General features: G+C 37.2%; 1 protein-coding gene across 2 annotated transcripts in view; it reads left to right on the top strand.

Annotated features, from left to right (window-relative positions):
• FBXL2 (F-box and leucine rich repeat protein 2) overlaps window positions 1–13,707 on the top strand; it is a 68,723-nt gene that overhangs the window by 28,825 nt on the left and 26,191 nt on the right. Inside the window, exon 3 of one of the 2 annotated variants that reach the window (XM_076330974.1) lies at window positions 10,821–10,875. In XM_076330974.1, coding sequence (XP_076187089.1) covers window positions 10,821–10,875 — 55 coding nt within the window. Of the gene's footprint in view, window positions 1–10,820; window positions 10,876–11,242; window positions 11,359–13,707 lie in introns of those variants that run through there. The other variant, XM_076330978.1, reaches the window with a different exon arrangement.

The raw sequence follows: 13,707 nt of genomic DNA, 5'->3' as shown, positions 1-13,707 counted from the left end.
TTCTGTAAAGGGGGGTCTAATAGTGCCTTGTACAAGTAACTTTCATTAAGTGAAGTAAGTCCTTTGATTTAGCATGCCTTGAAATACATCTGTCCAAGGAATTACTGCAGAGCAGCTACAACCCTCCAATCTCACACTTAACTACTCAATATAGAAAACTCCTTTAAATACGGGTGAGGGGAACATATTTGTTAACTAGAAATATGGAGAATAACATTGACAGGAAGCAAGCAAGAACAATACAACCGATAACAGCATAATATCAAATCCAGACTCACTCATATACTCATTTCCAGTGGTATTTACCTCCAAAAAAGTGATCAGAAAACCAACCGAGCAAGTGATCAGAATGAATCACAGGCACAGGTCGTGGAAAAGATAATGCCTCTGGAAAGTGATTAAATATTTTGATCTTTAGCCAGGGAAGCAACAGGATGGTAATCCTTTAGGACTATTTAAGACTTACTGGGTGTTTTCAGAATTCTTACATGCTTTAGCAGCAATTGATAAATAATATCACACTACCAATACTGTTTTTTTTTGTTTTAACATGATTTACCCAATGTTAAAATGAATAGTCATTTAGTTTCTCTGTACCTTCAGCCTTCAAGGTAGTGTATCTAACTTCAAATATGCACTAAGAATGCAACAAGTTGCAATTTTCTGATTAATCAACTTTTGTTAGAAAATTTTCCAATTATTCTGAAGTAGGAATGGGTTTTAAAACTTTCCAATGATATACCTTAAATTCAGGACAGAACTTGTGCTCTGCCTGAGAAAACAAGAGAGTCAATAGCTTGGTGGTCAGCGTACCCACTTCAGAATATGGAAAAGGTCTCACGTTGACCTTTTTTTACACTGCTATATGTATTGTTTGTTTGCTCATGAAATTCTTGCCAAGATCTGTTCCAGATGCAAGTTTATATTTTTCAGTTCTTTACCTCACCAGTTGGTGCTTTGTATGCATTTTCTGGATTCTTTGTATGAGATGCTGAACACTTGCAAATGATTATATGATCAATTAAATTTGGCCTTTTGAAACTGGAGTAGGTAGCTGCCATTCTTTATTTAATATAAGTGATTTGTTTTTATTCACAAACAAATGCAAGAGTAAGCTTAAGACTGAATGTTTTGGGCAGAGATGTTTCGCATGGAATTCCTTTAAAAATGTGAGTGAGAGGCTCTAAGAACGCAGAAAATTGCACGCTAGTGTTCTTGTATACTCTTGTTAATGCAGAAGAGATTTGGGAATGGAAGAGTTGGGTTTTTTTTGTCAAGATGCTGAGTAAGATTTGTAAATTGTGAAAAGGAAATACTTTCTTTAATGCTTCTGCTCGAACAATTGGGACTTCCTTATAAATGGGGTGCTTCAGCATTACCTGGTTCAAGTACAGATATTATCTCTCAGTAGGAACATGCTTGTGACAAAGGTTTAGTCATACTGGAACAAACAAAAGTAAATAACAAGCATTTGAAGCAGGAGTAACAGCTAAAGGGGATATAGCAATGACTTACACAACTCTTGGAATCATACATTAGCATTTATTTTGTTTCATTTTGTTTTTCTTTTATTTGCTATTTAGAATCTGTTCTTTAACTAATCAAGACTTAATTCCATTTAGAGCTTTATTTACCTTGAAACTGGAGTTTTATTTAAACTTAATCTCTTGATTAACAAATCATCAAAGCCAAATGTTCAGAAGTATCAGTGATATAAAGAAGTCATGCTTTTTATATGGAGCTTTGGGAGGCAGAGGGGGAAATGTTCTTCTTCCTCATTTCCATGTTAAAAGTGCCATCAAAACATAAAGGCAATTCAAAAGATACTCTTAACTCCCTACAAAAAAAAAAAATCATTTTGTTAAATATTGATGCTAGACAGTTTAAATAACAATACCAAATACTTATACTTTTTTTTGTCTGTAACTCTTGAAGTATTTACAGAAGAGGTGAGCTTTCTGATGTCTTTCTGATGCAGACACAAGCACCGGGAAGAGAAATCTTTTGTTCAAGGTCATCCTCCAGGCCAGTAGCAAAGCTACAGGTTGGATCAAATCTTTCAAATCCTAGTCCAGCGACTAACCAAAGTTTCCATAAACTTTATGGCTGTAGTGATCATGGTTTATGGAGCATCCCTAGGCTGCGTACCACCAGGGCATCATGTTATTTTTCCACATCTTTACCTAGCCACTAGTGTGCAGGGTGGGTATGGTTGATTTTTGGCTGTTTGGTGCCCGAACTATACAGTTCTTTCACTTGTGGGAAAAGACTGACCGTAGGATAGTTGGAATAGCCAGCAGGTTGGATTGGGACTGTGGGCTGCAAGTTAAACCACTCTGAGCTAATCACTAAGCTAACTGCTTTTATTTAGTAAGATGTATTATAGTTGCCAAATTTGTGCTTAATAGAATCACTTCATAAAAATGAAATTTATATTAAAAAAATTATAGAATAGCTGAGGTTGGAAGCGAGCTCTGGAGATCATCTAGTCATGTAGAAGTGGCGCTTAGGGACATGGTTTAGTGATAGACTTGGCAGTGTTAAGTTTGTAGTTGGACTCAATGTTCTTAAAGGTCTTTTCCAACCTGAATGATTTATGATTCTAACTCCCCTGCTGAAAGCAGGGTCAGCTAGAGCAGGGTTGTTCTTGGCATTGTCCAGTCGAGTTTTGAATATCTCAAAGCATAGAGACTTGATAAACTCTTTAGTCAACCTGGTCTGGTGTTCAACAACACTCCCAGAAAAAAAAAATGTTTTTCTTTTGTTTAAGTGGAAATTCTTGTATTTCAGTTTGTGTCCATTGCCTCTTTCCTGTCACTGGACACTACTGAGAAGAGTCTTGTCATCTTCACTCCCTCCCGTCAGATATTTATACACACTGATATGATCCCCCCCAAAATCTTCTCTTTTGAGGCATGTTCAACATGGTGCTCACCAGGACCCCCAGGTCCTTTTCTGCGAAGCTGCTTTTGAGTCAGGCGGCCCCCAGCCTGTATGGGTGCATGAGGTATCCTCCTCAGGCTGTGTCTCCTTTCGTGAATTCCTGTCTGCCCATAAGTAGTAGTTCATTTCTCATTTATCAAATGCTTTTCTGCAAATTAGAAATCTTCAGCTAAGACCCATTTTTCTTTACAGAATTCTGTCTACTGACTGATGCCTCAAAAAAAACCTAAAGCAAAAAATGAAGAAACAACCCCCCCAACAAAAAGCCTGTGCTCTAGATAAGAGCATCTATAGCTAAAACTTTGATAAGAATCCTGCTAATGAAGCTAGAGAGTCATACGAGCCGCAATATGCGGGCTTCTAGAAATCACAGAACATTGTAGCTTATGCAGCACTTACAAGAAGTGATTAAACTGGACAATCCATGGGGCTTTTAAAGTTAGAAATCTGGATCATCCCCCTCTACAAATATTACAATTTTAGAAAGGCGTGAAGGATGAGTGTGGGGGTGTTGGGAGTCCTCTTAGCTTGTTGCCACTTCATTTCTAGGTAAAAGCACGTGACTTGCCTCATCCTTTTGTTTGAAAGATAGTATTTGGTCTTTAATGAATATTGTCTTGGGAAGGGAGAAAGGTGATTTTTATTTAGAATAAAAAAAAAAAGACAGAAAACTCATAGCAAAGAAAGGATTCTGAAACTTTCTACTTCAGCTTCCCTTTTGGAAGCACCGCAGTGAGATTCCTAACCAGTATTATTAAAGACTTAATGATGTTAAATATTAAGGTTCTTTTCTAATAACAGTTGTTACAGTTTTTCTGCTTAAGAGTCTTGTGTCTTGCTATGATATGAATCAGGATAACCAATGCAATGAGGCGATTGCTCAAAATTGTTAGGTCAACAGCTATTTTGAGTGAAACAGAGCTAAGCAAAGATGCTGAAACTGATTTTAGCATATATCTGACCTTTTGTGAAACATTAGATAAAATCTGTTTCATGGGTTGAGCTTTTCTTGGACACTTACTACATGAAAGTTTTGTATTCGAGTCTTTAACTTGACTTCTAAAACGTTACAAAACTACAAACTTTTAAGTTGTATTACTCATCCATAATATCCAAGTAAATACAAATCAAAGATGCAGCAGGGGTGCATTCATGCGCTATCTTCTGTATTTCATTTTCAGACTAAAGTTACTCTATCATTTGCATAATGTAGTTGTATGTTAGCTACATAATTGACCCTGCAAAAGAAATTACCACATAATGTAGTTGCTGTATTCTGTGTATTTGATGGTAAATTAAACAGAACTGGCCCTTCTTGAATTTGTTATTGGGCATTTTCTTTCAGATACTAAGAGAATTATGTACTGAAAGTGTTGCAGTTGTGTTACATATGGTCATACTTTAAGTAAAATTTATATTTTTTTTTTTAAGGAGCGAGTACTTGCAAGTAATGTATAGGCCATAAAAAGTTAGATGCTGTCCTGTAACTATAAAATGAATCCAGCAGAGCTGATTATTTGTAGAAAAAGCTGACTTCTGTTTCAGCTGAAAATAGATGTTAGGCATCCTGTAGACAGCCTGTTCTTTTGCAGTTGCTAATACTTATGTACGGATTGTGTAGCAATAATCATCTTGGCAAAAGAAAAGGTTTGGCTTCTAAAGAAATGGTTTTTGGTGCCCCGTTTGTTACTGAAAGACTTGCTGTGTAGATCTGCTGAGAAAGGCATCTTAGCCTGAGAAGTTTACAAGTGGAAATTGCAGGGGTAAAAGTTACTGGAAAGTTTTGGAGTGTCTCACACAGGTTCTAGTTTAAGTGCTTTACTTCACAAAGTAGCACATCCCTAGTAAAAAGGGATTTGCTTTAGTAATTGACCTGAAAGGTCAAGCATTAGATGACTCAGTGGATGTGTGCTTCATGTAGAAATTGGTATTTGTCAGCCTTTTGTGACATGCTACTGAAAACAAGACAGAAATGAGCTAAAAGATACTTTTTTTTTTTTTTTAAATAGAAAATAGTCAGACTCCTCAAGCTTTTAATATGCCTCACCATTTACATTTCCAAGACAAGTAGTATTATGGGGTTTTACTGAATTAAGATGTTACTGGAATTTACCAATGGAGCAGGTTCCTGCAAAGCTGGTGAAGGTTAGAACACCACCAACACTAGAATTGTTAATTTAACCGTATAGATATAAATTTATGCATGCAAAATTCTACTTTTACTGATTATGGCTATAAATTATTCAGCTTATGTGTGCGTTTTATAGCCTGCATGTTTATATTGTAATGTTTATATGTAGTGCTGGACTGCAGTTATTGGTGACATGCCTCACCTCAGTAGGGTGTTTAGTAAAATGGGGGACAAAGGGAGAAGAGAAACCTTCCACATACAAAGAATTGTAATGATGTTTTGTATTTATTGAATAGGATGTTTTAGGAGAAATACGAGACAGCTTCTGTGGTGGTCGCAATACTTTGCGACTGTGTGTGTTCAAACGTGATTAGTAGTGAACTGAGAGTGGCTGATGCTCTTTTCCCCTGTTGCTTGTTAACAGAGTATGCTTGGGCATTCTTCCAGAAAATTGTGAGGAAAAACCTGCGAAAAGAGGAAAATGAAATCTATGAAAGCTGTACTTTGTCTCTCTGTGATACTTTTTCACGTGTATAGGCTTTACTCTTCCATATTGCCTTTGCATTCTAACAGCATGTAAAGGACTTTCATGAGAGCAGGTTTGCTATGCAAGGAATTGCACAAATCAATAATGAAGTCCCTTCCTTAAGAAGTTCATAGTCTAAAATGGGGAAGATGTGACAAATTTGTGGTGTGCTTGTTTTGTAGCAACTGGATGGTGTGGTAAAGTTGAAAGGATCTTCTGAGCAGATTATCTAGATGATGTGCTGCCTTCAGTCAGGCATTTCTTGTCCTTCTTATGTTGATTTTGATAGTTTGTCACCATTCTTTGTGTGCAAAACCACTATAAATTTAAAAGATGTGAAAAATAGAAGTTCTGAAATAGAATTCCATTCTCAAGTCAGTTATTTAAAAAAACTCTAACTTATGTTATTGCTGAAGCTTTTTAGAAATTACCGGGCACTTCTGTCATACCAAATTTTGGGGTTTGGGCCAAAAATTCCAGGAAGTCACAGTATGTGTTTGTGGTACTTACTGTATGCATTTTGTTATCCACTTTTTATCAATCCATATAGTACTGTATCAAAATACTTAAAATAAGTAATTGCCAGGCCATTACTGCAAAGCTTATTCCTTACGTGATCAAATTGGGAAAGGCCTTACCAAGGTGAGAAGGAAGCAGTTTGACTCTTGCACAGTTTGATTTCTCACTCTGTAGGTGGTACGCTGCACAGTGTTAGGGTTTTGAGAAACAGCTGTTTCTTTCCGTGGCTCCATAGGGAGGGAAACAAAATATTAGGAGTCAGTTAGTTTGGAAAGACACAGGGCAGTCTGTTTATAGCATACGGGAATAATGAAGCATGTGTGGAAATATATGGGGAGATGATAGAGATTGTAGATCATCACTTCTTGTAGTTGGCAGGACCATATAAATTGCAGTGAAAATGCCTTAAAAAGGTGACTTAGGAGGTTTGTGGCCCTCTTACGCTGAGTTTTGGTGAGTCTGGGGTATCAAGAAAATTCCAGAAGACTAGTGTAACACTTTTTATTAGGCAAGGGAGAGATGACGGGAAAACTCAGCCTCATATTCAGTATACAGTAGAAAAACTCGCCATAGATTTGTTTGATAGAAAATTGGGAGAGAGGAATATAGCTGACAGTTGTTGTGGCTTTGTGGAAGGTAAGTGATTGGACAATATCATTCTTTGAGAGTAAACAATCGGTTGGCTTTACCAACCAAAATCACATGTTTCTACCCAGGCATTTGACTTTAACATGAGACCTTTTCATTTTAAAAGTAGCACTCTGTGTGCAGTATATCAGTGCATGTTAAAGGGATTCAGGATTGGTTAACAGTTGTTGCAGCAATTGACATTAGGCCCAATATCATTCTTTTTTTTTTTTTTTTGTATTATTTTTTTAATTTAATGCTTTGGAAATCACTGCTTCAGAAGTCACTGGAGGTAAAAGTTATAGATGACACAAAAAGAACTGTATGGTAAACTACTTTGAAGACAAGGCACTCCTAAGGAAGTCCGAATAACATGATAAATTGAGGTGTGTTCAAGCAAGATTAATTTTACAGATTAATTTCATGTGGCTAGATATACAGGACTAAGGAATGCTACAGAAAGAGCTGTGGCCTGCAGTGTGTACTCTCAGAAGAGGATGTGAGGGTGAAATGGGTAAGATACTGTAAGATTCTTGTCTGATGCTGTGTCAAAAAGGCTGTTACAGTGGCCTGAAATGGCTCTGAAAATGGGGGTAGTGAAATCATACTTTATGTCTGTGTACAGCTTTGTTGATACTGATAAATTTTTTTAATGCTGCACGTGCTTCTGATGTCTACATTTGAAGAAACATACTGGAAAAATGAAAAATGTGCAGAGAAAATGAGCTTTAAAGAACTAAAGTAAAAAGATTGTTAAAAAGAAGAATTAAAGATGACATGATAAGTGGCTTTAAAACTCGACAAGGAGAAAGTACTAACTGCTAAAGCACTCCTTAATGTGGTGAAGAAAAGTAGGAAAAAGCATAAAGCTGGAAGTCAGACATTCACCTTGGAAATAAGGCAAACATTTTAACAGAGTGATTAACCAGTGGAACAAACTACCAGGGAAAGTGGTGATTTTCCATCTCTTGAAGGCTTTCAGATCAAGAATATATCCTTTTCTGGAAGTTAGGCTTTAGCCAAATACAAGTTTACCATAAGGAGTTGAGGAACTGTGAGCTTGTACAACCCTTTGTGCCTTTGGCATGAAGCTCATGAGTGCTGCAGGTACTGTTAACATTGAAAGATCTCCAAGGCCAAACTCATGAGGCTTGTGTCCAGAGTGGTAAGTGCCTAGGGATGAGAAGTCTTGAAGAGCTCTGATTATTGGTAAGCAGATTCTCCTTCTTGAGCTCGAGACAGGATAACTATGGAAATTTTAATAGCCTGGGATACAGGAAGTCAGAATAGATGATCCTAAACTTTACTGTGGATCTATTAACTTAATTTCCAGTTTCCCTGTACTAATCCATGCCAAAGACTAAATGGAAGTTAGTCCTGCTGCTGGCTGCATTAGTGTCCATCAACGTAGCTATGGTCATAGAGGACAGAAGTGCTATACAACCATCAGCTGCCCTACTTGGTAGTTTTATCCGCTTTTTAAAATTACAAGTGCCTGCTGACATAGTCCTTCACCCTAAGCACCAGACAACGTCAGTGTCTGACACTGACAGATGACTGACAATGTCAGTGTTGCCATCTCCATCTCAGTTTGTTGGTTGTGTTTAAAGTCTCTTAAAGACTTTAAATGGCTTTAAACCTTAGTCTTGTGTCTTTTTGGCTAGCTTCCCTGACTGGTAAGTATTTGCTAGTACTTCTGCGGGGCTGCAAGTAGAGAAGCAAGTGTATGTTAGTGGTTTGCATGTAAGACTGTACTATAGAGGGTAAATAAATAGAAAAGCGTGGAAAAAATGTTTTCAAGCAAGTTGGCAAAATGACTCTTAGGAATTGTAAAAGAATTTACTGGTATCTCTTACCTATCATAGTATTTAATTGTGAATAATAATCATTCTGATTTTGCTGGGTTATAATGCGTCCTAATGTTGTTATGTATTTTGATGGGGACAGCTTGGGCTGCCTTGCAAGAAAGTTTCTTCTTTAGAACAAAAATAAAAAACCTAAAAGCATCATGAATGTTTACACTTAATAAAATATTTCTCCTTTTAACATAGAATGACCACTTTTAGTTTTTGACTTCTTAAAAAGTCACTTCATACAGAATGGAGCAAAAATAAATACATCTGTTCTGCATTTGGTTTTAATTTACTTTTTTAACAGAAATCACACATCAACATTAATCTCGTAATAGCAATAAACAATCAAACATGAAGACAGACTGCCAGACAGCTCAGAATAGTGGGGGTATATAAAATACCCTTTCTTCAACATCTTACAATTCCTTCTGTTATTTCTTACTTTCAGTAGAACTTGATACATCATTTCCAAAGCCTGTCACATTCTTCATTTAGGCGAGAGTATTGTATCATGAAACGGTTTGTCACAACTTTTCCTTTCTTCGTTATAAATAACATAGAAATCTGTCTTTTGTGCTTCAGCTTCAGTAAATCTGACATTACCCTCTGATTCCACTCATACAGTGGTACTATGAGGAAGCTTCTACAAGCCAAGAAGCTTTTGCAGCTCTCTACCATGATCTCCACACTCTCATCTTCTGTCGTTTGCCTCATGGCAGGGGGAAGGGTGACTTCATAAGAGGGTTCATGGTGGGTCATTGGTATAAATGCTGCTCTTAAATGAGAGCGAACGCTTTCAGTGCTCATTGGAACAGTCCAGCAATCTTGCTGAGCACATTGTGTACTTTGTGCATAAAACACTGCTAAGTTTCTTAAAGAGGGCAGACCTCAGAATGGATGTTCAAATGACAAAATAGATGCTATCAAAATGAATGTTATTGACAGGGTTTTATAAATTGTTTCATAGCTTCTGAGAATGTCTGTCATTCTGTTTGCATGGCTAATGGTTTTTTGAAAAAATGTATTACTGTACAGTGAAAAAGAGAAAGTGTTTTCATGTGTTAATGAACTATTGGAAAAATAATATCTGAAGTGATCATAATAAACATGCAGGAGGCTGTTATGTTTAAGTACTTCCATTAACTTGCATTACATTTTTTGACTCTTACCACAGCTAAAAATCACAGCGCTTAAGATGTAGGCATCTATTTTGAGCTCTAGCTTCAGATTTCCACTTGGAAAGTAGTAACCAGAATTTTACATGATTAAGTTCAGCATCTCTTACCAGTTGTGTTTGCTCCTCAGTGTTAACATCTCACTACAAGATGAAATTGTTACTATTACTGTTCATTGTTTTGATAACTGAAAAAGTTCATTGGCGAGCAGGTAACAGTTTATAAGTGAATTACAGTAACATCTTTCATATATTTCATATCTTTCATTCTCTGTAATAGAAAATGATTTTGGAATAGGATCTATATTTTATGCTTAAGCTGATGATTTTTTTTCGCTGAGAACATCCTTTGAACCGATTTCATTGTTGTTTGGAAATGGTATTTAGCAAAATTCATTTTGACAGTGAAAAATTTCTTTCGGAAAACTATTAAGAGTTGGCAGCCTTGAGGAATTCATTCCATGATCAGAATAGTAATGCTAAATTTTCAGTTGTAGTTGTTTCTTGTAGAGTAAATTAAAAAAAGATACTTGTTAGACTTGGTAGTCACTGTGAAACCCCTTTAGAAATTTGGGTCGTTGTTTGTGTTAGTACTTAGATTCTTGAACTTGGATTTATCTATGTGTTGTTTTCCATTTCTTACTCTTCACCGGCCTTTGAAATCTTCGCCTGTATTTGTGCAAGTTACTTCTTTAATTGTAGCACAGTTAAAGGTATATAAGCTAGTTTCTCTGAATTAAAAAGAAGAAATAAAAATTTATTATCATTTGTACGTGTTTGGGTAGTAAGGAAGGGGAAACAGAAAATAGATTTTCAGAAGAAGCACCTGCTGGTTCTAATATGTTGGTGTTGACTGTCTTTAGATGATAGCTATATTATTCCTTAAGTCTCAACAAGCAAAATAATTTGGTAAAACACTCGTATTGCATTTAACTTGCTTCTTGTGTAACTGGTGTATTTCCATAGAACTACAGAACCGTGAATCCATGTATTAATCTGAACTTATAATAAAACATTTTGATTGTTGTTCTTTTCCTTTCTTCCTAGAATATTTTCTTTCTTGGACATAGTTACTTTGTGTCGATGTGCACAAGTTTCCAAGGTATGTATTTCTGTTGGGGTTTGTTGTTGTTCCTTGGGATGCTATTCTCTTAATGATATGCAAATCATGGCCCTTAGTGCAATCTGCTTCTGTCCAAAAAAACCAAATAGTTCTCTCAGTCTCTTTGTTTATTAAAACAAATAAATAGTGGGACCAGTTTTGCATTCGGATGTGGAATTAGTTGCTATGTACTGGACTTCTGTTTAAAGGCTATGGAAAAGATATCCAGTTGTGTATGCTCTATATCTGGAGAAAGGATTAAGCCCAGTTTGGCATGATGGCATTTGCTTTTTATAAAACGCGTGGCTGTATAACACTATTTTTTAGACGCATTTTCTGCTTAAAATTCCATGTAGTTCGGTTAATGTGCACCATGTGTCTAAGAAGTACATCCATCGTTTGCTTGCCAAGTACAAAAGGTGTTAAGTAGATGGACTACTAGAGGAAAAAGGCACACAGAAGATAATAGAGAAAGCATGCTAAGTAAGCTATTATGTTTAGCTTGTCTTGATTTTTTTTTCTTGAATTAAAATGAATAAAATTCTGTTCCTACATCAAGTGTGTACAATGAAGTGTATTCTTATACAACATGAATGAACTTCTTTATTTCATGCTTTTCTTCCTTCTTTTAATGAGGATTGGTTTTTTTTGGTGTGGTTTTGTTTGTTTGTTTTAATGTATAATTAAGTGTGTAATTATTTCAATTACAATTGAATAATTGAAATTAATTACAATTAATTGCAACTTCAGTAAGTTTTGTGAGTCAGCTAACATCAGGTTTTGTTAGAACCTTCAGCTAAAGCCTAGAAAACAGTGGAAGAAAACAAAAGTGATTGAATAAGTTGTATTTTTCTCTCAGAACTACCTGTCAGTTGGATGCAGTATTCTTTTTTCCATTTTTCTGAGCATGTTTATGTTTCTCTGGCTTTTTTATTTTGTTTTACTTTGAACAACTATTGCTTTGACAGTGAGGGACAAATTCTGAAACACGTACGTGTAACTTAGCACGTGTAAAGGAAAGGCCTGATCCTAACAGTGGAAAGTCAGCAGTTCTCTGAAAGGTTTCTGTTCCTCTCAGAATAGTAACTAGTGAGGTTGAGGAACTGTGGTTTTATTGGAAGGAATCTCATCTGCAGCTACTTTTCTGTATATAGGTCTAGCAAAAGTAACTTACTAGACAAACTTACAAAAACTTTTTTAAACATGGAGGGATAAATCTTGCTGTGTCCATGTATGTACTTTGCATTTAATTTCTTGCTTTCCTGCATGTTTTATGGGCATAAGTTAGCCTTTGACATGTAATCCATTTCGGAGATTTGAGATTCATTCCCACAATATTGTGGTTTAACCCGGCAGGCAGCTAAACACCACACAGCCGTTTGCTCACTCCCCCCCCAGAGCGGGATAGGGGAGAGAATCGGGGAAAAAAAAGTAAAATTTGTGGGTTGAGATAAAGACAGTTTAATAGGACAGAAAAGGAAGGGAAAATAATAATAATAATGATGATAAAAGAATGTACAAAAAGAATGTACAAAATAAGTGATGCACAATGCAGTTGCTCACCACCCGCCGACAGATGCCCAGCCAGTTCCTGAGCAGCGGTCGCCACCCCCGCCCAACTCCCCCCAGTTTATGTACTGAGCATGACGTCACATGGTATGGAATGTCCCTTTGGCCAGTTGGGGTCAGCTGTCCTGGCTGTGCCCCCTCCCAGCTTCTCACTGGCAGGACATGAGAAGCTGAAAAGTCCTTGCCTGGTGTAAGCACTGCTCAGCAACAACTAAAACATCGGTGTGTTATCAACATTATTCTCATCCTAAATCCAAAACACAGCACTGTAGCAGCTGCTAGGAAGAAAATTAACTCTATCCCAGGTGAAACCAGGACAGCATCCACCCCTTATTCCATACCATCTACGTCATGCCCAGGTCCCACACTTTCCAATGCATCCCAATTAATCATCACCACTTTTCCTGTCTTTTGATATATACACACAGATATAATTCCTTTAGTCTATAGGCCATCCCTCTAAAATGTTCGTTGAGTTCATTTAGTCCATGACTTTGGGCTCGCTCTGTCATAACAGTTCTTCAGGGCAGGAGAGACGGTGTGTGGTGTTGGATTGTTGCATGCTGAAGCCAGTTCTGGTTCCATTATATTGCTGCGCTTGTCCAGTTCTATCATCGCTGCACTTTGTTCGGTTTCATCAAAGTTCATTCTTGATTAATCTGAGTGATTTTTACTGTAATACTATTGATATGGCATATAGCCACCATAGAAGTGATGTTATACAGTGTTATATAGCAATTAACATCATAGAATTTAATTCATTGGTTATTCTCACCCAAAATCAAATCCCCTTGAGGTACACATCGGACTTCCCCATCCTCCTGCATCACCCACCAAGTGCACCCAGGTCCTTGAGGAAAAGCAATCCCACGGACGGGTTTGCCTTTGCCCGAGGCAGGAATAACCCAGACTGTCTTCCCCAGCGTATTTTTTATGTGCACTACAGGGACTTTATCCCCTTCTGCAGTACGTAACAGTTCTGACTGGGCAGGGCCAGCTCGATTGGCAGACCCCCTAGTGCTGACTAACCAGGTGGCTTTTGCTAAATGTGTGTCCCAATGTTTGAATGTCCCGCCACCCGTTGCTCTCAGTGGAGTCTTTAACAGTCCATTGTATCGTTCAATTTTCCCAGAGGCTGGTGCATGATAGGGGATGTGATACACCCACTCAATGCCGTGCTCTTTGGCCCAGGTGTCTATGAGGTGGTTTTGGAAATGAGTCCCGTTGTCTGACTCAATTCTTTCTGGGGTCCCATGTCACCAG

The sequence above is a fragment of the Aptenodytes patagonicus genome, chromosome 2 (genome assembly GCF_965638725.1).
Source record: "Aptenodytes patagonicus chromosome 2, bAptPat1.pri.cur, whole genome shotgun sequence".
NCBI classification, from domain to species: domain Eukaryota; kingdom Metazoa; phylum Chordata; class Aves; order Sphenisciformes; family Spheniscidae; genus Aptenodytes; species Aptenodytes patagonicus.
The sequence above is the reverse complement of the archived record's forward strand: the minus strand, read 5'-3'. Positions and strand labels throughout refer to the sequence as shown.